Below are 24,703 nucleotides of genomic sequence, written 5' to 3'. Positions count from 1 at the left end.
AGTGTTGAAGAAGGTGACAGCTGAGTGTTGTCGAAGAATAGGGGATAGGTGTTTGGAAGATTGTGTCGAGCTGATAGGTGGAGAAATTGAGATTTTGAGGCACTGAAGGACACAAGGTTCCTTCTGCCCCAAATGGAAATGATAGCAAGGTCTGAGGTTAAGCGTTTTGCAGCCTCCAGTCTGGAGTTGTGTACTTCCTGTTTTGATGGTCTTCTATTGAAAGAAGTTGAATAATGCAGAGTGGAGTCGTCGGCGTATGAGTGGACAGGACAGTTTGTTATGGAAAGAAGATCACTGATGAATAACAGGAAGAGAGTGGGTGACAGGACAGAGCCCTATGGAACGCCACTGTTGATAGGTTTAGTGTAAGAGCAGTGACCGTCTACCACCGCAGAGATAGAACGGCTGGAAAGGAAACTGGTGATAAAGGAACAGAGAGAGGGATAGAATCAGAAAGAGGGCAGTTTAGAAAGCAAAGACTTGTGCCAGACTCTATCGAAGGCTTTCGATATGTCTAGCGCAACAGAGAAAGTTTCACCGAAACTGCTAAGAGAGGATGACCAAGAGTCAGTTAAGAGAGCAAGAAGATCGCCAGTAGAACGCCCCTTGCGGAATCCATACTGGTGATCAGATAGAAGATTAGAAGTGGAAAGGTGCTTTTGAATCTTCCGGTTAAGGATTGATTCAAAAGCTTTTAATAGACAGGAAAGTAAAGCTATTGGGCTGTAGTTTGAGGGATTGGAGCGGTCACCCTTCTTAGGCACAGGCTGTACAAAAGCATACTTCCAGCAGGAAGGAAAGATAGATGTTGATAGGCAGAGACGAAAGAGTTTGACCAGGCAGGGTGTCAGCACAGAGGCACAGTTTTTAAGGACAATAGGAGGCACTCCACCAGGTCCATAAGCCTTCTGAGAGTTGAGGCCAGAGAGGGCATAGAAAACATCATTAAGAAGAATCTTAATAACAGGCATAAAGGAGTCAGAGGGGGATGAGTAGGAGGAATATGCCCAGAATCGTCCAAGGTTGAGTTCTTACAGAAAGTTTGAGCGAAGAGTTCAGCCTTAGAGACAGATGAGACGGAAGTGCTGCCGTCAGGGTTAAGGAGAGGAGGGAAAGAGGAAGAAGTGAAATTGGAGGAGATATTTTTGGCTAGATGCCAGAAGTCACGGGAAGAATTAGAAGAAGCAAGATGTTGACATTTTCTATTTATAAAAGAAGTTTTGGTAAGTCGGAGAATAGATTTGGCACGATTCAGGGCTGAAATGTATAGATCAAAGTTAGTGGGAGTTCGAAGGCTCTGGAACCTTTTGTGAGCTGCCTCTCTATCTTTAATAGCACGAGAACAAGCGTGATTAAACCAAGGCTTTTTAGCATGAGGAGTAGAGAAAGTACGTGGAATGTATGCCTCCATTCCAGAGACAATCACCTCTGTGATGCGCAGAGCACACACAGAGGGGTCTCTCTCCTGGAAGCAGTAATCATTCCACGGGAAATCGGAAAAGTACATCCTCAGGTCATCCCACCGAGCTGAAGCAAAATGCCAGAAGCATCGCCTCCTCGTTGGGTCCACAGAATGTACACGAGCGATAGGACAGGATACAGAAATAAGGTTATGATCGGAGGAGCCCAACGGAGAGAACAGTTTGACAGAGTAAGCAGAAGGATTAGAGGTAAGGAAGAGGTCTAGAATGTTGGGCCTGTCTCCAAGACGGTCGGGAATACGAGTAGGGTGCTGAACCAACTGCTCTAGGTCGTTGAGGAGAGCAAAATTGTAGGCTTGTTCACCAGGTTGGTCAGTGAAAGAGGATGTCCCAAGATGGAGATTTCAGCGAAGAGAGAGTGGGTCAAGATGCGCTCCACTTTAGAGTTCAAATAGTTAAAGAGTTTTACATAGTTAGTAGAGTTAGGTGAGAGATAAACAGCACAGATGTATTTAGTAATAGAATGACAATGAAGTCTTAGCCAGATGGTGGAAAATTCAGAAGAGTCAAGGTCGTGGGCACGAGAGCAAGTGATGTCGTTGCGCACGTAGGCGCAACATCCAGCTTTGGATTGAAAATTAAGAGTAGGGAAGTAGGAGGGAACAGAGTAGATGTTGCTGTCAGTAGCCTCAGAAACCTGTGTTTCGGTGAGGAAGAGAAGGTGAGGTTTAGAGGAGGAGAGATGGTGTTCCACAGAATGAAACTTAGAACGGAGACCGCGAATGTTGCAGAAATTGATAAGGAGGAGGTTCGAGGAGCTATCAGGACACCTCTCAAGTCGGCAGCCAGAAGGGGAGTCCTCCCTGGGGGATATAATCTCAATGAGTTTACAACGCGCACTGAGACTATGGTTGCCAACATGCCACCCTTTCCTAAAAATACGGAACGCCATCTGTTCCGTATTTCGCAGTCTGAATGGTTAAGCAGATAAAATTTAGTATTTTAAAAGTGTAGTGAGCGTAATTTTCGGTGAACCTCAAAAAACAATCCATAAAATTATGTTTGTCAAGTGTCGTCCTGAAATACGTGTAAAATACGCGTCATAACGTCTCTCCCCCCCTTCCTCCCGCCTTCACCAGCAGCGGCTGTCAGTCATGGCAGGCTAGAGAAATTTTAGGGTTGCTACCAGTTCCTTGAAATATGGATTCGTTCTGTATTGGAGAATAGGATGTTGCGTTCAAGAACTTAATTCGTTCCTGAAGGCCGTTCGTCATCCGAAATGTTCGTAAACCGAAACTATTTTCCCTATAGGAATCAATGTAAAATGGACTAATCCGTTCTTGGATCCCAGATGATTGTTTAATCAAACTTTTACAACAGTACTCTTTGCACAAGTTTATAACAGAAAACCGTTGAAAATCAATGAATCTAACACAAAAATACTAAACAGATATAATATAGACGAAAACTTAATATAATTTTACCGTACCTGTACGGAAGAAAGTTGACGGCACAATAGGCGGTGTCACACTGACCGTTTTCCTCCAACTGTTGGGATTACGGGCAACCGCGGTTGCCCATACGCCCAATCGTTGGTTCCATCCATACGGATGGAAAACGGTTGTGGGTACAAGCAACCGCGCGGCTTTATGGAAATAAACAGATGACGGAAGAGGCTGAAGGGTTAGGAGAAGGGGAGGATGGCCTACGAAGAGACTCGTAAAATGGACTAGCTGGCGGAGCTGGTTTGTTTACTATTAATTGACGATGAGAGAACACCTCGTGCTGTGGGACCACAGTTCAAAATATCTTTTTTTTTTCCATTTTACTAAAATTGTAGGACTTCTGGTCTTCTCAGCACTGTTTTCTGACGAGGTTTGGGAAAACACCCCTGTCCTCCCGTCCTTGAAGCCATAATCATGCCCACAACCGCTTCTTCCTTCCACTTAACTGCAGTAATAAGTCCATAACTTGGGTAACGGCAGCACAATCCGCAATAGCCCTTACTTTATAAGGAGACGGCAACATGTCGATACAGGGCGACTGCTATATTTACGTTGCAGATACTGAACATAAGAACATAAGAACGCAGGAGTCTGCAAGAGGCCGGTAGGCCTGTACGAGACAGCTCCTTTGACCCTAAGCTCCCGTGTATCTAACCCCACCTAATATCGCTGTCCATGAATTTATCTAGTCTATTTTTGAATGTGACAATTGTATTGGCACTCACCACTTGACTGCTAAGCCTATTCCACTCATCCACCACCCTGTTAGTAAACCAATTTTTGCCTATGTCCCTGTTGAATCTGAATTTATCCAGTTTAAACCCATTACTGGCAAGCGACTTTGGCCGTGTGTGACGCACACCCGGAAAAGTTGAAGTTGCCGGTTGCCACTACCGCCAACTCTGTTGGAGGAAAAGAGTGACAAGCTTCAATAAGTGGAAGATGGTGAGGAAGGAAAAGGGAAGAGATGTTATTGTTTGGAAGGGGAGTCCCCTTCCATATTGTGTGTTTAGCGAAAGCTACACAGCAACTGACGGTCTGATGTTGCCAGCTTGCGTGTTCGTAGCTCGAGACACCATTCGACACCCGAGACGTTTTTTGTTCGGAAAATTTGTTCGTGAACAGATTTGTTTGTGATGAGAGGCGTTCATGACCCGAGGTTTCACTGCATTTGATTTATATTCATGTAACAGTTCCTCATCCAATTTTATAAATACTGGTGAGAAGCATGTGCTACTTGAGACTTGAGATCTGCTCGCCCTACATCATAATTTTTTGGTACATTTTTGTAGCTTGTGAACTCGTGAATTGTGATATTTGAGCCCTTGATATATGGGACCCTACTGCACTGGTTGGAATGGTCCACACAAATTGGCATGCATACCCTAGCACTGTGAACAGCAAATATGGAAGCCAAAAAAACAATGCATCTTAGAAGCCAACACAAACATACCTACACACATACCTCCTTTCTAAGTTCTTAACTTTTCGTGCTAGGAGAGTAAAACAGTTGTGTTGTTAGTCCAAGTATGACTGAATCCTTTGAATGAAGGTGAGACAGATCAAAGAATGGGGAGGACAGATGGTAAATAACTGATTTTCGGGAGCTGCTATGTGTAGGCTGACTGGCCCTGTGTGGTGCATAAAACACAGCAAGTAATCTCATTCACTTTGTAAGGTTATTTTATGGGATGGAGTGATTCCTGAAAACACACACACACACACACACACACACACACACACACACACACACACACACACACACGCTGATAGCTCAGTCGGTAAAGCGCTGCTCTGCCAGGCTTCGTGGCGTGGCAGGCAGCGGTTCGAGCCCCGCTCAGGCCGGGTTTTTTTCCACTGTCTATTTTATTAGGATATTACAGGTGGCCACATCCCCTTCTTCTCTTAAATTTTGACTGGCCTAGTAGAAGTTAAATTTGCTTGGCCGACGAAGCTCGCCCTGCGCTCATACTGCTTCGCAGTGCAATTGGACGCATGGGATGCATGGAAAAAAATACACCTCATTATCACGATGGAATATTAACTTAATGCAATTTCACCATTAAACATGTATAGTGCCTTAAGTGTCAAGGATTATGATTAGGCAAAAAAATAGCCATATATAGACTGTTAACTTGAATATAGATAGAAATATAAACTATCATATAAAAATGATCTTCATTCATCTGTGAGAAAAAAATCATTTGTCGTCTTGTGTAATAGAATGAATGTTATAGAATAATGGCAATGATACTAAGAATATGCAGGTATGTCTTGTAGTATTCCAGATATCATTAGAAAACTAACTAAGAACATTACGCAGAGTCGCGACGTCGGCGACCAAGGCGGAAGCAAACTGACGGGTTTTGCCTGGTGATTGGCTGCCACATAGCTAATCAACATCAAGAGAAAAAGATTGGAGGCGTGGCTGCCTGTAATATCTTACTTAAACAAACTACAGTACCCCCCCGAGTTCCGCGCTATCCGAGTTTCGCGATCCTCAAGTTTCGCGCTCAATCTTAAATTCTTACCATCCCGACTTTCGCGCATTATCGCCCCGAGTTTTTGCGCTGCTTTGACATGTACGGGTCACTTCTACCTACCGTCGGCGTCACGCGCGATTCCTTAAGGCGGTGTCACACTGGCCGTTTCCTCCAACCTGGCAACCACGGTTGTCCGTGCGCCCAACCGGGATCGAGTTGTTGGTTGTCCGTACGGATAAAAAATGGTTGGGGGTATGAGCAACCGCGCGGCTGTAGCTAAACAAGCAGACGACGGCAGTGGCTCAGGAGGAGCGGTGGAAAATGGCCAACCAAGAAACTCGTTAAGTAGACTGGCAGAGCTGCCTTGTTTACTATTTAGTCGATACAGGGCGACTGCTTTGTTTACTTTGTAAATACGGACAACCGACCTTGGCCCTGTGTGACGCACACCCGGAAAAGCTGGAGTTGCCGGTCGCCCATATCGCCAACGCGGTTGGAGGAAAAAGGCCCAGTGCGACACCAGCCACTTAAAGGCGCGGTCACACAAGCTAGTTTCTCGGAAATTTCTCACATAAATTATTTCCCGACAATTTTTTGCCTCGAATTAATCCTCAAGTTTGGTATATATCAGCTGAAAAGCAAAACAAACAATGGATCCAGACATTACAGAGTTTGCTTTGTGGTGTTTGCTGAAGAAAAAAAAAATGAAAAGAAAGCATTTGTTGGTTCGTAAGTGGTTAGCTAGGAGACAAAAAGAGAGTGTGTTACAGCCTGCTATTGTTAAGTGCCACGAGAACTTTGCAGTGAGGACTCAGACACGATGAGGCTACGCTTGGACAAGACTCAAGTCCAAGACCTGCTCAACCTGGTTACTCTAAGCTTGTCTAACTTCGTGGAACTCATTGTGGTACTTGAATAAACACGCGGATAGCTACTGAATCGATCAACTGGTACGCTCTTCTTCTTCTTGTGACCACAACTTACCGACCTCACAAGAAAGTAACCGACATGCTGGTGACTGAGTTTCTGACTAGAATTTCGATGAGTTTCTCGTGAAACGCAGCCGACTTTGAATCTCTGTACAAAATTCTCGAGAAACTAGCGGTTGGTTGACCATGTTCACACGTGCTGGGGCGAGGTTCACAGCGCTAATGGCCAGCGGTAAAAGCTACAAACTAATGAGTTAACTATCAACGGTGACCAGATTCACAAAGCTTTCGTTTCGTCATAGTTAGAGGCCGCTGATTGGATGAGCGCCATCGGTGACGTCAGCGGACTCCGCCAATCACAAGCATGTTTTCAGAACTGTCTGCTAATTATAAGGCAGCCAGCCGCCTTCAGCTGAGGCTTCAAAACGACCCGTTCTCTCTTACCGTTTTCTTCCTTTTTACACAGAACGTATTTTGAGATAACAAGGGAGTAAAGTGGGAAAAAAGTCAGCTTCTCCACGTGCCGGAACCAATAAGCACTTTTACAGAGTTTTCAATACCACGAGTTTCGCGATCCGCGAATTTAGCGCTATACCTGCGGAACGAAGCGAATGCGAATATCGGGAGGGTACTGTATAGGAGGGGTTACTGTCCCCCCTTGAGCAATGATGATGGGGTTTGTGGTGTGTGAGGTCCTGGCAGTACCCAGAGATCGACTGATGAGCCTTGCCTGGCCCTAATCGGGAGGGTAGCTACTTGCTGGTGATTACGAGTCCAACTCGTGATCAGGCCGTGGTGAAATACACGAAGAGCTCTGTAGTGCAGTAGTAGATGGAGCTTCCCAGTGTAGTGGTAGTATGCTTGCCTCACAGCTGAGAGGTCTCGGGTTCAAATCCTGGGCGGGGTGGAGATGGGTGGGTAGCATCCTTTGATCCATGTTCCTTGTCCACCCAGCAGTAGATGAGTACCGAGTGTCAGTCGGGGGTTGTGCCCCACTTCCTGGGTGTGTGGGTGTGTGGTTCCTGCCCTAGCCAGATCGAGATCTATTACTCCTGAGCTCCAGGCTCAGTCGGGGAAGGTACTAGCTGATAATCACAAATCTACTCTGTGATTAGACCATGATAATTACACACACACACACACACAAAGCCTTCGATAGAGTCTGGCACAAGTCTTTGCTTTCTAAGCTGCCCTCTTCCGGATTCTATCCCTCTCTGTTCCTTTATATCCAGTTTCCTTTCCGGCCGTTCTATCTCTGCGGTGGTACCCGGTCACTGTTCTTCCCCTAAACCTATCAACAGTGGTGTTCCATAGGGCTCTGTCCTATCACCCACTCTTCCTGTTATTCATCAATGATTTTCTTTCCATAACAAACTGTCCTGTCCACTCATACGCCGACGACTCCACTCTGCATTATTCAACTTCTTTTAATAGAAAGCCATCCCAACAGGAAGTACATGACTCCAGACTGGAGGCTGCAGAACGCTTAACCTCAGACCTTGCTATCATTTCCGATTGGGGTAGAAGGAACCTTGTGTCCTTCAATGCCTCAAAAACTTAATTTCTCCACCTATCAACTTGACACAATCTTCCAAACACCTATCCCCTATTCTTCGACAACACTCATCTATCACCCTCTTCAACATTAAATATCCTCGGTCTATCCTTAACTCAAAATCTCAACTGGAAACTTCATATCTCCTCTCTCGCTAAATCAGCTTCCTCGAGGTTGGGCGTTCTGTATCGTCTCCGCCAGTTCTTCTCCCCCGCACAGTTGCTATCCATATACAGGGGCCTTGTCCGCCCTCGTATGGAGTATGCATCTCACGTGTGGGGAGGCTCCACTCACACAGCTCTTCTGGACAGAGCGGAGTCTAAGGCTCTTCGTCTCATTAGCTCTCCTCCTCCTACTGATAGTCTTCTACCTCTTAAATTCCGTCGCTATGTTGCCTCTCTTTCTATCTTCTATCGCTATTTTCACGCTGACTGCTCTTCTGAGCTTGCTAACTGCATGCCTTCCCCCCTCCCGCGGCCCCGCTGCACACGACTTTCTACTCATGCTCATCCCTATACTGTCCAAACCCCTTATGCAAGAGTTAACCAGCATCTTCACTCTGTCATCCCTCACGCTGGTAATCTCTGGAACAATCTTCCTTCATCTGTATTTCCTCCTGCCTACGACCTGAACTCTTTCAAGAGGAGGGTATCAGGACACCTCTCCTCCCGAAATTGACCTCTCTTTCGGCCACCTCTTGTGATTCCTTTTTTTAGGAGCAGCGAGTAGCGGGCTTTTTTATTATTGTTTCCTTTTTTTGTGCCCTTGAGCTGTCTCTTTTGTTGTAAACACACACACACACACACACACACACACACACACACACACACACACACACACACACACACGTCACATAGCTCGGGGTCTGCATATGAGGGGGCCCATAGGGAGAGCAATTAAGTTGTCTAAGCTAGAGGCTCAGTGCTAACATATGATCATTAATTTTGACAAATAACAATGTTTTTTCTCTTAGGATTCGATATGCAAAGGGCCATAGACTTGCCACAGGCCTCCTCATAGCTTCACCACTATTCACTAAGCCCAGCAGCAGCTACGAAGCTTGCAGACAGCCAAGATCTGTTTCTTGCAAAAGCTGGATAATGAATAATCTTACTCACTCTACTGCTGGCGAACAGTCATAGGAAGGAAAGTCTCACGCGTTAAGGCTCGGGCAGCTGAAGTAGAAGGCGGGTTGCTGCTCGCTGAAGCTTTCACACACAAAGAACGAAAGACCCCGAGCAGGAGCTGTTTTACCTTTTTCAGATTGTCCTTGTTGCACACTGCTACAATAAAAATGAAGACTCCCTGCAGGCTATTGATAATGTCCGACAAAACCCTGAAATAGAGGGAACAAATCATAGTTTGGAGGGGAGTCTGAATACATAAAACAATCTGTTTAAATACCTGACAGTCAAATACAATTACTAATGGAGGCATGCCCAAGCAATGAATACACATTAAATTCAAATCGCCTTTGGTGACAGCTTTAGGAATACTGTAGATTGACTAGTTTTTCTGTATTCATTGATAAATATGATATATGATGTCTTGCCACAATGGCAGAACCTGTTCACCGGCAAGACCTGGCTGATGAAGGTGGCTGAGGCTGTCAAGCCCTACCCCATCTCGACCACTTGCGCTCCACTTCCGTGGCATATATATATATATATATATATATATATATATATATATATATATATATATATATATATATATATATATATATATATATATATATATATATATATGCCTTGTAGGGTTTGCCTTTTTCGTTCAGGCAAATTCTAGGGCCACCACTTAAAATAGGTGGTTGGGTTAGCAAGGGCATGCACCCGAAAAATTTTGCGCCAAAATCTGAAAATGGCTCGACTTCAAAAGATGGCCCCCAGTACCCGGCAGCCCAAGCTTGAGTGGGCAGGGGGTGCGAAGAATCTTCGGACGTAATTTTAGTTTGGGGACGGTGAATGTGGGAACGATGGGAGGAAGAAGCAGGGAGGGGGTGGAGATGCTGGATAGGAGAAAGGTTGATATTTTGTTGTGTGCAGGGAGTGCAATTTAAGGGTGAAGGAAGCAGAATGATAAGAAGTGGGGCAGAAAAGTACAAGATGTTGTGGAAAGGGGAGAGTGGTGGAGGGGGGAGAGTCGGAGGGGTGGGGATGATGGTGAGAGAGGAGCTAATAGAGGATGTAATAGAGGTGAGGAGGATAATATCAAGGATAATGCTAATAAGAATAGTAATAGGGAGAAAACTATTCAATGTGTTCTCTGTATATGCCCCTCAGGTGGGGAGGGCAGACGAGGAGAAGGAGGAGTTTTGGGGAGTGCTGGATGACGAGGTGGAAAGTATAAGAAATGAGAAGGTGTTCATTGGAGGAGATTTGAATGGTCATATAGGGCAAATTAGAGATTGATTTGAGGAAGTAATGGGTGTGTATGGTTACGGGGAAAGAAACAGAGAAGCTGAGAAAATATTGGAGTTTTGTCATGGCAGGGGACTGGTTGTGGCGAACACTATGCTCAAGAAAGAAAGAGAGAAGATGGTAACGTATAAAAGTGGAGGAGTGGAAGCCCAAGTAAACTATATAATGTACAGAAAGGATGAAGATTTTTGGATAAAAGATGTGAAGGTGATCCCGGGGGAAGCGTGGCTGCGACAACATAGACTTCTGTGTGCAGACACAGTCACGGAGGTAGGGAAGAAAAGTATAAAAAAAGAAGATATAAAAATAAAAATGTCAAAGCTGAGGGAAGAGGAAATCAGAAGAGTTTGAACAAAGAGTGAAAAGGGAAAATAAGGAAAATAATGGAGGATGGGAATAATTGAGAGAAAATATCATAAAAGCAGGGAGAGAAGTGTGTGGTGAAACATATGGAGTTAGAAGAAAGGAAAGAGAGACATGGTGGTGGAATGGAATAGTGCAGCAGGGCATCAAGGAAAAGAAGGAGGCATACAAGAAATGGCAGAAGACAAAGGAGGGGAAGATAGAGAGGTGTTTAAAGAAAAGAAGAAAAAGGCAAGAAAAGAAGTAGCGAAGGAAAAGAAGAAAGCAACAGAAGAGTGGGTGAGGTAGAAAGAAGGGAGGAATAAAAAGAAAAATGAGATGTTTAAAATTGCGAAACAAATGAAAAAGAGAGAGAGAGAGAGAGAGAGAGAGAGAGAGAGAGAGAGAGAGAGAGAGAGAGAGAGAGAGAGAGAGAGAGAGAGAGAGAGAGCAGATGTAGTTGGGGCAAAGTTTGTAAAAGATGAAGGAGGGAACATCATGGTGAAAAAAGAAGAAATATTGGAAAGATGAAGTAAATATTTCAGTGAACTGTTAAGTGAGCAAAATGAATATACGATAAAAGAAACTGAAAAAATAGAAGGCCCACAAGAAAAAATACGGAAGAGGAAGTAAAAGAAGCACTTAAGGAAATGAAGAAAGGTAGAGCAGCAGGAGCTTCAGGGCTAACAGTAGATTTAATAAAAGCAGCAGGAAAGGAAGGAGTGGTGGAATTGACAAGTGTTAAACGATGTATTAGAAAAAGGGAAAGATACCAGAAGACTGGAAAGGAGAGCTACTCTATACCCTTTTTTAAAGGGAAAGGAGATGCTTTGAAATGTGGTAACTATAGGGGGATAAGGTTACTGGAGCATGGCATGAAGGTATATGAAAAAGTCCTGGAGAAGAGGCTGAGAAGGATAATATGAATTGATAAATGTCAGTTTCGCTTTTGCCCTGGGAGATGCACAATTGAAGCAATATATACTATGAGAGGGCTTCAGAAAAGATTTATGGAGAAGAGGAGGAGATTGTATCATGTTTTTGTAGATCTAGAGAAGGCATTTGACAGAGTACCAAGGAAAATTATAAGACGGGCATTGAGCAGTCAAAGAGTATCAGAAAGATTGGTTGAATCGGTGTTGGGACTATTTGAAGGTACAAAATCGAGAATGAAAACAGTGGTGGGAACATCAGATGAGTTTTAAATTGGAGTGGGAGTTCATCAGGGATCTGCCCTTAGCCCACTCCTATTTTTAACAGTAATGGTGAAGGCAACAAAGAGAAGAGGCACCATGGGAGCTGCTGTATGCAGTTGACTTGGTAGTAAATGCAGAGGCAACATAAGAAGTGAAAGAAAAGTTTAATAAATGGAAGGAATTAATGGAGGAGACTGGAAAAGAAGAAAGAGAAAAGATTAAATCAAAAAATATCCATGTGGATGGTGTGGGAAGGGAGTAGGTGTAAATTCTGTCTTTTGCACATGTTGCAGGCAGTGGTGCCACCATAGATGCTCAAGCCTCAGAAATGTAAGAGGAGTGCAGAATTTTATATGCTCAGCTTGCGTAAGGAGATAGAAAGGACAAAAAACTGAGAGGGATGAACTAAAGGTGAATGGAGGAGAGCTGGATGAGGTAGAACATTTATATTATTTGGGAGATGTTCTGGCCTGTGAGGCAGGAGTGGAGAGGACAGTAAGAGCGAGAGTGGCGGCAGCGTGGTTAAAGTGGAGGGAGGTGGCTAGTCTGCTCGTGAATCGTAGCATTCCCCTAAAGAGAAGAGCATGGATGTATCAGGCGTATATTAGATCAGTGATGTTGTATGGAGTAGAAACATGGGCTCTAACTAGAAAACTGATGGAGGTATTGAGAGCAAGTGATCGCAGAATGCTGAGGTATATGGCGGGGATCAGGTAGCAAGATAGGATGTCCAGTGCAGAAGTAGCTGACAGATGTGGAGTAGAGGACCTGACAACAGTGCTCAGAAAGGAAAAACTTCGATGTTTTTTTTCTTTTTACAGCAAAGGAGACGGCTCAAGGGCAACAAAAAGAGTGCAAAGAGAGAAAAAAAAAAGCCCGCTACTCATGTAAAGAGAGCAGGTGAGGATACAGTGCTGGGAGTTGTGGAGAGATTAGAGGTAGAAGGAAGGAGACCAGTTGGTAGACCTAAGAAAATGTTGAGAAGGTATAGGAAGACTTGGCATTGATGGGATTGGATGAACATCAGGCAGAAGACAGAGTAGTCCAACCGCTCAGGAAGAGCGAAAACGGACGTTCAACGAAATGATGATGATATATATATATATATATATATATATATATATATATATATATATATATATATATATATATATATATATATATATATATATATATATATATATATATATATATATATATATATACACACACACACACACACACACACACAGATAAAATTCAGTATTATAAAATTGGAGTCTGGGCATTTTGCGGTCAATCACAAACATAGTCACAAAAAATATGTATTTGCCAAGTGTTATCCTAAAATACGTGTAAAGTACGAGACGTAACGTCCCTCCTACCTTCCTTCTGTCCCCACCACCAGCGGGCAGCGGCTGACAGTCGGGGCAAGTTCCCACCCGTTTCTTAATTAAAATACAGCTTCGTTCCATATTGGAGAGTGAGATGCTGCTTTCCTTATTTTTTTTACGAGCTGCTAACAAATTTAAAGTAATAGTAAATTTGAAAATTCAACAAGGAGCGCAAATCAATAGCAAACAAATCAAAGCTCACCAGAAATAAAAGTAACGTCCTCACAAAAGAAGGCTACATAGCAATGATGAAAAAATAAGCCCGAGCCTTTAAAGACAATGCGGATGGCGGCGATGGAGGCGTCTGCCATTGGGTCTTTCACTGATCTCAACCTGCCATCTACTGGCCCTTTTGGAGCCCCTGCCACAGTTAAACCTGCGGCGTTATGGGGTCCAACGAGGCTTAATTGTTATTTTTCTGTACCAAACTAGCAAAATATCAGAGTTGGTAAGGTCATTGTCTCTTTCACACCAAAAAGTCTGAGTGCTGTAAATTATCTATGTCGTTAGAATGAACATTGTTGGCAAAAGAAAAGCATTCATCGATACACACTAAAACATTCCATCCCGTGGTTAATAGGAATGTATCAATGCGGCCTCGTGGGTGAATATTTCCATCATGCAAGTAAAGAGAAGTCAAACGAGTCCAGCATCGTGTCATGCTCTCGCAGTCATAACAGTAGTTGTGGACGGTAGTGTTGAAAATTTTGCCACTCAACATTCCCCCGGTTAACACGAAGCTGCCTCACACAAGATACATTCCTCTGCCTCTCCAATCAGAGCGTAGGAGGTTGTTTACACTGCTGTTAAACATTTCGTACGCTGCCGGCAGAAATATACGTATTTCATATTTGTAATTCATATCATAATACACATCTTTAGCATCTTATAATAATAAATTCACTTTATGTAGCTTTAAAGGAACAATATATATATAAAGCATATGACAATTGTTTAATTGGGGAAATATATACCGTATTTCCCGCCATATAAGACGCACTTTTATTAAAAAAAAAATGATTTGAAAAATCACCATGAGTCTTATACCCCGATAGTTAGGTTTTGGTAGGCCTAGGGGTTATTGTTACTGGTACGAAATCAACAACCAAAACACCTCCATTTGGCACAATGGCTCCCAGATGTCTCTAGAATGAAATATACCATATTTAGCGGCGTATACAGGGCACTTTTTTCACTCAGAAAAAAAGTTACCCCTGCACGGTATACGCCGAAGGTACAAATTTTGATTGATTTAAATAATAATTAATGTGATGCAATGGTTAAGGAAAGTGTGAATAAGCAGAAGAGCTGAGGAGGAAACGTAAAGTGATAAAACCGTACAGGTCACAAGAAAAAGACGCGCCACGTTTGACGCGGCGTAAACACAAAACACAACACCGCCGCGGTGCGCCAGTCACCAGTGTGCCTGGTACCTTGGTGGAGATGGTTAAAGCGGTTATTACACGGGAACAATTTCGGTGGAGCAGGGTGCTGCCTGACGTGACTGCTCGGCGACCGTGGGGCGGACTTGGCGGGATTAATCTAGGGGTCTTTTTGCTGTGCAGCGGCCCGGTCATCTGACGTTGTCTGTGATACATGTTCGAAAGAACTGCTATTCGTTGATGACTGAAGTGTTAATTGGAAACGCATTTTTATTTCTCATTGTAAAAATAACTGTATTGAAAATATAATATGACTGACAATTTAATCAACATCTATTTCTAATTGAAAGTAGGTATACGGTCCCTGAAAGCCAAGATCAAGACCAATTGTTTACCCATCGAACGTAGCATCCCCATGTGATTAGTTCCCTCAGCAGCTCGGTGAAAGTTACCGCCTGCACACTACGCAGTGAGTGAATCTACAACCCAACTCGTTTGTTTACCATTTCAAAGTTACAGCTGCTCAGGGTAAGAGCACTGTACGGTATAATAGTAATAATTGTAGGTGAGGTGGTCAAATGTAATACTGCATATATAATAAGTTCAGAGAAAATGTATTTTTTATAAATATACCTTGCCAAATTATAGGTGCGTCTTATACCCCGGTGTGTCTTTTACGGCGGGAAATACTGTATATCTTAATTGCCTTTTTCTTGCATTTCTCCGTTTCTTAAACACTGCTAGTAAGTCAAGTGTCTCTATACCGTAGCTATGAAAAAAAAAAGTGATTTCTAAATAATAGCAAAAAACTTGTAAGAAAAATCATTTGGACGTGCGCCGCAGACACATTTCTTTTGGTAGTTTCACGAGGGCCACCAGACGGCAGATTGTGTTCAGCGAATTACCCAATTCTCATTGTCATGTTCTTATTTTTTTCCTCATTTCTATATACTGTGAGAACGATACATTTATTTTCGGTGGTTTGATTTGCTTACTATCAATTTGCATGAAAATCACTAGTTTTTAAGGGGGAAGGGAGGAGGAAAAAAAAGTGACGCGATAAAAGGAAAGGTCACATTGATTTGAAAACATCATAAACTATCTGAAAAGTAGTCTTGTTATTGGAATTAGAGAATGACCTATGCCGCAAATTGCTTCTCTTCCACTCTGAGGTTCTTCTTTGTCTCTATCCCTGTACCCCCCCCTCGCTTCTTTCAACACTCGTTGAGGCTTATGACGTCATATCACAGTAGACGGCAGTGGACTACATTGGCACGGGTGAGAGGTGGCGCACAAGTTATCACAAGCAGCAGACTCACTCATGACTGTATTATCAACTGGTTTAATTGTTGTCATCATCATGGCAGCCCAGTCACTGCAAACTGGGATCGTAAATGTTTAACACTATTAATGTTATTCGCATGCTAATGATACATCAATAACATTTGCAGGCATTCCTTGGGGGGAAAAAATGGCCAAATGCAAGACTATGGTCGAGAAATATGACTTAATGTTTGCTGGAGGGGGGAAATAATCGACAAATGGGAGAATATAATCGCCAAATACAAATTAGGGCGGCGATTGATTGAAGTCCCATATATATATATATATATATATATATATATATATATATATATATATATATATATATATATATATATATATATATATATATATATATATATATATATATATATATATATATATATATATATATATATATATATATATATATATATATATATATATATATATATATATATATATATATATATATACTTACATCAAAGGAAGCAGCTCAAGGAAAAACAAAACATAATGGAAGAAAAAAGCCTGCTAATCACTGTCCCTATAAATGTTTAGAAGACTGGTCATAAGATATATCAATTTCGGGAGGAGAGGTGTCCCGATACTCTCCTCTTTCATTGAAGAGTTCAAGTAGTAGGCATGCGAAAGTACAGATGAAGGAAGATTGTTCCAGAGTTTAAAAGTGTAAGAAATGAAAGAGTGAAGATGCAGGTTAACTCTTGCATAAGAGATCTGGACACTATAGGGATGAGCTAGAGTAGAAATTGGTGTACAGCGGGGCCACGGGAAAGGGGGAGGCATGCAGTTAGCAAGTTCAGAAAAGCAGTCAGCGTGAAAAAATCGATAGAAGACAGAAAGAGAGGCAACATATTGGTTGAATTTGAGAAGTAGAAGACTGTCAGTATGAGGCGGGGAGTTGATGAAACGAAGAGCCTTAGACTTCTCTGTGTCTAGGAGAGCTGAGTATGTGGAGCCCTCCCACACATGAGATGCATACTCTATACGAGGGCGGAGCAGGCCCTTGTATATGGATAGCATCTGGGAGGGGCAAAAGAACTGGCGGAGACGATACATAACGCCCAATAAGGGGAGGCGGTGGCTGAACAGATGGCGAGTTCAATCCCCGACCGGTGCCACCAAGCTGGGATTTTTCAGCCGCCGCCGAGTGGCTTAAAAGTACCCACATGCTGTCCAGAAGACCACCTATCAACCCGGACTCTAGATTCTAGGATTAAAGATGAGCTCCGGGAGGACAGCATGAGCCAATGCAAGATGGCGCCACAATAAACACTCGCCTGCGCCAGAGCGGGCTGGGCCGACCATCAGGCCCCACCGGGAAGAAGCCTTGGACCGACCATCAGGATCCACCGGGAAGAAGCCTACCGGCGCGATAGGCCAAGACGTAAAAAAACAACAACAACTTCAAGGAAGCTGACTTAGTAAGAGAGGAGATATGTAGTTCCCCGTTGAGATTTTGAGTTAAGGACAGACCGAGGATGTTTAATGTAGAAGGTGACAGCTGAGTGTTATCGAAGAATTGGGGATAGAGGTTTGGAAGATTGTGTCTACTCGATAGGTGAAGAAACTGAGTTTTTAAGGCATTAAAGGCCACCAAGTTCTTCTTGCCCCAAATGGAAATGATAGTAAGGTCTGAGGTTAAGCGATCTGCAGCCTCCAATCAGGAATCATGTAGTTCCTGTTGGGTGGGTCTTCTATCAAGAGATGTTGAATGTAGAGTAGAGTCATTGGGGTAAGAATGGATAGGGCAGTTTGTTTTGGAAATATCATCGGCAAAGAACAACAGAAAGAGAGTGGGGTATAGGACAGAGCCCTGCAGAACATCGCTGTTGATAGGTTTAGGGGAAGAACAGTGAACGTCTGCCACAGCAGAGATATAACGGCCAGAAAGGAAACTGGTGATGAAATTACAGAGAGAGGTATAGAAACCATAGGAGGGAGGTTTAGAAAACAAAGACTTGTGCTAGACTCTGTCGAAAGTTTTCGAAATGTCTAGGGCAACAGAGAGAGTTTCACCGAAACGGCTAAGAAAGGATGACCAGGAGTCAGTTAGGAAGGCAAATAGATCACCAGTTGGAGGAGATATTTTTGGCTAGGTGCCAGAAGTCTCTGGAAGAATTAGAAAAAACAAGGTTTTGACATGTGCTATGGATGAAAGAACTTTTGGTAAGTCTAAGAATAGATTTGGCACGATTCTGGGCGGGAATGTAAAGATCATGGTTAGCGGGAGTTCGAAGGCCTCTCTATCTTTGACAGTACGAGAACAAGCGTGATTGAACCAAGTATTTTTAGCATGAGGGATAGAGAAAGAAAGTGGAATGTATGCCTCCATTCTAGAGACACCCATCTCAGTGATGTGCTGGGCACTCACAGAGGCGTCTCTTTCCTGGCAGCAGTAATTATTCTACGGGAGATCGGAAAAGTACGTCCTCAGGTCATCCCACCGAGGTGAAGAGACTTGCCAAAAGCACCGCCTCTTTGGTTGGTTCAGAGGCTGTACAGGAGCGATAGGACACGATGCGGAAATAAGGCAGTGATCGGAGGAGCCCAATAGAGAGAAAAGTTCAGTGGAACAAACTGAAGGATTAGAGGTTTGAAAAAGGTCTAGAATGTTGGGCGTGTCTTCAAGGCGGTCGGGAATACGTGTAGGATGCTGAACCAACTGCTCTAGATCGTTGAGGAGAGCAAAGTTGTAGGCTTGTTCACCAGGCTGGTCAGTGAAAGAATGAAAGGCAAAGCTGGTGGCGAACACTGAAATCTCCTAGGATGGTGATTTCAGTGAAGGGAGAGTGAGTCAAGATGTGCTCCAATTTACAGTTCAAATAGTCAAAGAATTTTACATAGTTGGTAGAGTTAGGTGAGAGATAAATAGCACAGATGTACTTAGTAATAGAGTGACAATGAAGTCTAAGCCAGATGGTGGAAAATTATGAAGAGGCAAGGTCGTGGGCAAGAGAACAAGGGATGTCGTTGCGTACGTAGACGCAACATCCAGATTTGGAATGAAAGTTGGATATATCTCTACTATCTCTACTCTGTTCCCTCCCGCTATCTATATAGAGACAGCAGGAGGGAACAGAATAGAGATTACTGTCAGTAGCCCAGGAAGCCTGTGCTTCCTTGAGGAAAAGAAGGTGAGGTTTAGAGGAGGAGAGATTGTGTTCCACAGATGGGAAGTTAAAGTGAATACCGCGAATGTTGCAGAAGTTAAATAAAGAACAAGCTCGGAGAGCTATCAGGACACCTCTCAGATCTAAAGTAAAAAAGTGAGTCCTCCCTGGGGGCATTTGTGGCCACTACCCCCCCAAGACGGGGACTCCGAGGCATAATTTTGTTCAGCTATTTTTGAATTCAGAATTTTGAGGAGATAATGTGTGTTTAGTGTGTATGTAGTGTGGTGTGGAGAGTAAGAGAATTTGTCGTTAGAGCGCTAGATGAACTACTCTCTGGTGATGGTGAGACCAAGATCGACAGAATATACCAGGTATTCTCAACCACGTACCAGAATTCTCCTCTTCTGCGCAGTGACGTCACCTGCAGCCCCTCAGTCTGCTTCAACTGAAACTTACCCACCAGTCTTCACCTGACCACAGGTGTAGACGCATCTCGTGTGCTCCATTTTCTTTGAGTTCGATGAGTGACTTTAGCATTTAGGATTAAGGAACTGAAGCAGTCACACAATTAATGGGCAGGGGAAAGAAAAGACTGGGTAGAAGTGGTTAAGGTGTTAAAGAGGGTGGACAGGAGAACTGTTCAATAGATGATGATTGCGGGGAGTAAGAATATGTCCAGAAATACTTGGATATGAAGGTTCATTATATACACACACACACACAAACACACATTATATATATATATATATATATATATATATATATATATATATATATATATATATATATATATATATATATATATATATATATATATATATATTGAGAGAGAGAGAGAGAGAGAGAGAGAGAGAGAGAGAGAGAGACACACACACACACACACACACACACACAAGAAATCTGAAAATGTTTCAGTATTCCATGAACTATCTCTCGTTTTCTCTGTTATTCTCCGCTTGCTCTCTCTATCCTACTGCTGCTGACATAATTATCTGCGCGTGAGATGACCTGGTATTTTTTGTTGGGGGAGACAACAGGGAAACGGAAGGTGAGGACACGGGAAGGTTTTTGGTGGTCTTGCAGCACCCTCCTCGCTTCCCGTATATACCTCACAGGGAGTGGCTTACGCCCGTTTCGTTAGGTGCCTTCTTCCTACCTACTCCCAAAATACGTATATATATATATATATATATATATATATATATATATATATATATATATAGATATATAGATCTATATTTATATATAGATATATATATATATATATATATATATATATATATATATATATATATATATATATATATATATATATATATATATATATATATAAAGAAGAAAAGGCAAGAAAGCAACAGAAGAGTGGGTAAGGGAGAGAGAAGGGAGAAATAAAAAAAAAAAAATATGAGATGTTTAAAATTGCGAAACAAATGAAAAGAGAGAGAGAGAGAGATGTAGTTGGGGCAAAGTTTGTAAAAAATAAAGGAGGAAACATCATAGTGGAAATAGAAAAGATATTGGAAAAATGGAGTAAATATTTCAGTGAACTGTCAAATGAGGAAAGTGAATATACGATAAATGAAACTGAAAAAGTAGAAGACCCTCAAGAAAAAAATACGGAAGTGGAAGTAAAGGAAGCACTAAAGGAAATGAAAAATGGTAGAGCAGCAGGACCTACAGTGGTAACAGTAGATTTAATAAAAACAGCATGAAAGGAAGGAGTGGTGGAATTGACAAGAGTGTTAAATGATGTATTAGAAAAAGGGAAAGATACCAGAAGACTGGAAAGGAAGCTACTCTGTACCCATTTTTAAAGATAAAGAAGATGCTTTGAAATGTGATAACTATAGGGGGATAAGGTTACTGGAGAATGGCATGAAGGTATATGAAAAAGTCGTGGAGAAGAGGTTGATAAGGATAATAAGAATTGATAAATGTCAGTTTGGCATTTGCTCAGGGAGATCAACAACTGAAGCAATATATACTACGAGAGGGCTTCAGGAAAGGTTTATGGAGAAGAGGATGAGATTGTATCATGTTTTTTTGTAGATCTAGAGAAGGCATTTGACAGAGTACCAAGGGAAATTATAAGATGGGCATTGAGAAAGCAAAGAGTACCAGAAAGATTGGTTGAATCGGCGATGGGACTATAAGAAGGTACAAAATCGAGAATGAAAACAGTGGTGGGAACATCAGATGAGTTTGAAATTGGAGTGGGAGTTCATCAGGGATCTGCCCTTATCCCACTCTTGTTTATAACAGTAATGGAGGAGGTAACAAAGAGGAGAGGCACCACGGGAGCTGCTGTATGCAGATGAATTGGTAGTAAATGAGAGACAGCAGAAGTGAGAGAAAAGTTTAATAAATGGAAGGAAGGAATGGAGGAGAGAGGTTTGAAAATTAATATGGAAAAACAAAGTACATGGTGGTTGGAAAAGGAGTAAAAGAAAAGATTAAATCAGGAAAATATCCATGTGGATGCTGTGGGAACAGAGAAGGTGTAAATTCTGTCTTGTGCACATGTTGCAAGCAGTGGTGCCACCATAGGTGCTCAGGCCTCAGAAATGTAACAGGAGTGCAGAATTTTACATGTCCACCTTGTGTAAGGAGACAGCAAGGACAAAAACTGAGCGGGATGAACTAGAGATGAATGGAGGAAAGCTGGATGAGGTAGAACATTTCTGTTATTTGGGAGATTTTCTGGACTGTGAGGCGGGAGCGGAGAGGACAGTGAAAGCGAGAGTGGCGGCAGCTTGGTTAAGTGGAGGGAGGTGGCTAGTTTACTGGTGAATCGTATCATCCCTCTAAAGAGCAGAGTAGGGGTGTACCAAGCGCGTATTAGATCAGTATGGAGCTGAAACATGGGCACTAACTAGAAAATTGATGGAGGTATTGAGAGCAAGTGATCGCAGAATGCTGAGGTATATGGCAGGGATCAGGTGGCAAGACAGGGTGTCCAGTGCAGAAGTAGCTAACAGATGTGGAGTAGAGGACATGGAAACAGTGCTCAGAAGGGAAAGACTTCGATGGTTTGGACATGTAAAGAAAGCAGGTGAGGATACAGTGCTGGAAGTTTTGGAGATATTCGAAGAGAGAGAAGGATGGATACCAGTTGGTAGACCTAGGAAAACGTGGAGAATGTGTATACAGGAAGACTTGGCATTGCTGGGATTGGTTGAGCATCGGGCAGAAAACTTATATATATATATATATATATATATATATATATATATATATATATATATATATATATATATATATATATATATATATATATGTATAAGTATGTATGTATAAACCCTTACAATGTGGACCTGTTTCGACAGTTTCCGGATGGAAATGTTTTACGATCACATATTTAAAATTATATGAAAATAATTTTAGTTATAAAGGGTTAATTATTGAAGGGAAGATTATTGTAGAAAACTCACCAGTAAGTGCATGTTTTTCTGTGCCCTACGGCAGAGAGGACATCTGTGATCCACAGCACACCCATCACCACAAACAGCTTCGCAAACAGCCACACTCTGTAGACACATCCACAGATTAACATATATGTACGTACGTAAAAGGATGTGAATGAAACATTAGCCAGAAGGAAGGTAATGCCAATTTACTTGTGATATAGTAATGTATCTGCAACTGACAAATATTTCTCATACTACTACTTCCATAAGGTTCTCATGAACACAGATTCCCTTACAGGCACAGCAAGAAATCGATATCTCATGAGACTGCTTTTTATTAAACATAAGCCAAATACTATTCTAACACTTTCAGCTTTATTTTCTGTAACATGTATATGCCTTCAGTCATAATAAGCTAAATCATATATGATAAAAAGCAAAGCATGAAATTATTGTGATGCTCCTTGGCACAGGAGAAAATGGAAGAGTTGGAAAATTTTAAGAAATGGCAAAACTTTTGCTGAACATCAAATTATATGTATAAAAAAAGATATGTGAGGAGATGGGAGAATAAAGATATTTGGTAACAACCGTTTTGTCAAAACTGTTCAGTATGAAAGGATTACATACTCGAGGACCTGGAAAATTGCAGGTATACATATGCATGCAAATTACTTTGCTAAAGCTCAGGGGCAAAAAAGAAAAACGTATGTGAGTAGTTGCAAGCACTTTCAGAGTGTTGGATTAAGCGATTCATACTAAGTCTAAACTCTGAGTGTAAAGGGAAGGAGTACCACATCTTACCACTGGTTAACTGCCGAAGAAACTGAAGGATTTAAAAGGAACAAATAATGCAATCACATATAATAAGGAGAAAACAGGTGACTAGTATTGCTGCTGATCTGTTGCAACTAGTGACGACAAAAGAAACGCTGTGTAATGCAACAGAACATTTGTCTTCCCTATTCTTGACTGATGAAGCCTGCAAGTAAAATCACTAACGCATAAAATGAATACATGCACATGAATATCTCATCTTACCAATGCTAAACTCTTAAACTAGATGGCATAGATGGCTTAAAACCACAACTAACCATCAAGACTTACCTCTGCTTGGTCTTGGTGGTCTTGTTAGTCTGGTTCCCGCCTGCCTCAAAGAATTCCGACCTCTGCTTAATCTTCTTATAGAGGGTGATGGCCACATGGATGAAGAATCCAACGTTAATCACTACTAACACCAAGATGAAGCCAGAGAAGTAGAGCCAGTACGCTGCATTTTCTGGAAGGAGGAGGAAGGCAGAGGTAAAGAGATAGAGGTTTAATAGATAGCTCCTGTACACCCTCTGGACCCACCGAAGAGGCGATGCTTCTGGCATTTTGCTTCAGCTCGGTGGGACGACCTGAGGATGTACTTTTCCGATTTCCCTTGGAATGATTATTGCTTCCAGGATAGAGACCCCTCTGTGTGTGCTCAGCGCATCACAGAGGTGATTGTCTCTGGAATGGAGGCATACATTCCTCGTTCTTTCTCTACTCCTCACGCTAAAAAGCCTTGGTTTAATCACGCTTGTTCTCGTGCTGTCAATGATAGAGAGGTAGCTCACAAAAGGTACCAGAGCCTTCAAACTAATGCTAATTATGAACTTTACATTTCTGCCCGAAATCGTGCCAAATCTATTCTCCGACTAACCAAAAATTCTTTCATTAATAGAAAATGTCAAAACATTGCTTTCTCTAACTCTTCCCGTGACTTCTGGCATCTAGCCAAAAACATCTCCAACTTCACTTCTTTATCTTTCCCTCCACTCCTCAGTCCTGATGGCAAAACTGCCGTCTCATCTATCTCTAAGGCTGAACTCTTCTTTCAAACTTTTTTCTAAAAACTCCACTCTGGACGATTCTGGGCATATTCCTCCTACTCATCCCCCCTCTGACTCCTTTATGTCTGTTATTAAGATTCTTAAGAATTATGTTTTCTATGCCCTCTTCGGCCTCAATCCTCAGAAGGCTTATGGACCTGATGGAGTGCCTCCTGTTGTCCTTAAAACTGTGCTTCCGTGCTGACACCCTGCCTGGTCATACTCTTTCGCCTCTGCCTGTCAAGATCAACCTTTTCTTCCTGCTGGAAATATGCCTTCATACAGCCTGTCCCTAAGAAGAGTGACCGTTCCAATCCCTCAAACTACCGACCTGTAGCTTTACTCTCTTGTCTGTCCAAAGCTTTTGAATCAATCCTTAACCGAAATTCAAA

At 42.3% G+C, this 24,703-nt stretch overlaps 1 protein-coding gene across 9 annotated transcripts in view; it reads right to left on the bottom strand.

Annotated features, from left to right (window-relative positions):
• The window catches only part of LOC126997910 (probable G-protein coupled receptor Mth-like 3), a 101,952-nt gene that overhangs the window by 16,528 nt on the left and 60,721 nt on the right, over positions 1-24,703 (bottom strand). For 7 of the 9 annotated variants that reach the window (XR_007752463.1, XR_007752466.1, XR_007752465.1 and 4 more), the window contains exons 6-8: positions 23,560-23,731; positions 22,477-22,572; positions 9,148-9,229 (exon numbers count right to left, since the gene is read on the bottom strand). Coding sequence is in view for 4 of the 9 variants with exons in the window: in XM_050859122.1 (XP_050715079.1) it covers positions 9,148-9,229; positions 22,477-22,572; positions 23,560-23,731 (350 nt within the window). In the remaining 5 variants the exon portion in view is untranslated. Of the gene's footprint in view, positions 1-9,011; positions 9,230-22,476; positions 22,573-23,559; positions 23,732-24,703 lie in introns of all 9 variants that reach the window. The other 2 variants (XM_050859124.1, XM_050859125.1) reach the window with 2 other exon arrangements.

The sequence above is a fragment of the Eriocheir sinensis genome, chromosome 13, assembly GCF_024679095.1.
Source record: "Eriocheir sinensis breed Jianghai 21 chromosome 13, ASM2467909v1, whole genome shotgun sequence".
In the NCBI taxonomy this organism is placed as follows: Eukaryota; Metazoa; Arthropoda; class Malacostraca; order Decapoda; family Varunidae; genus Eriocheir; species Eriocheir sinensis.
This window is presented reverse-complemented; position numbering and strand designations above follow the sequence as displayed.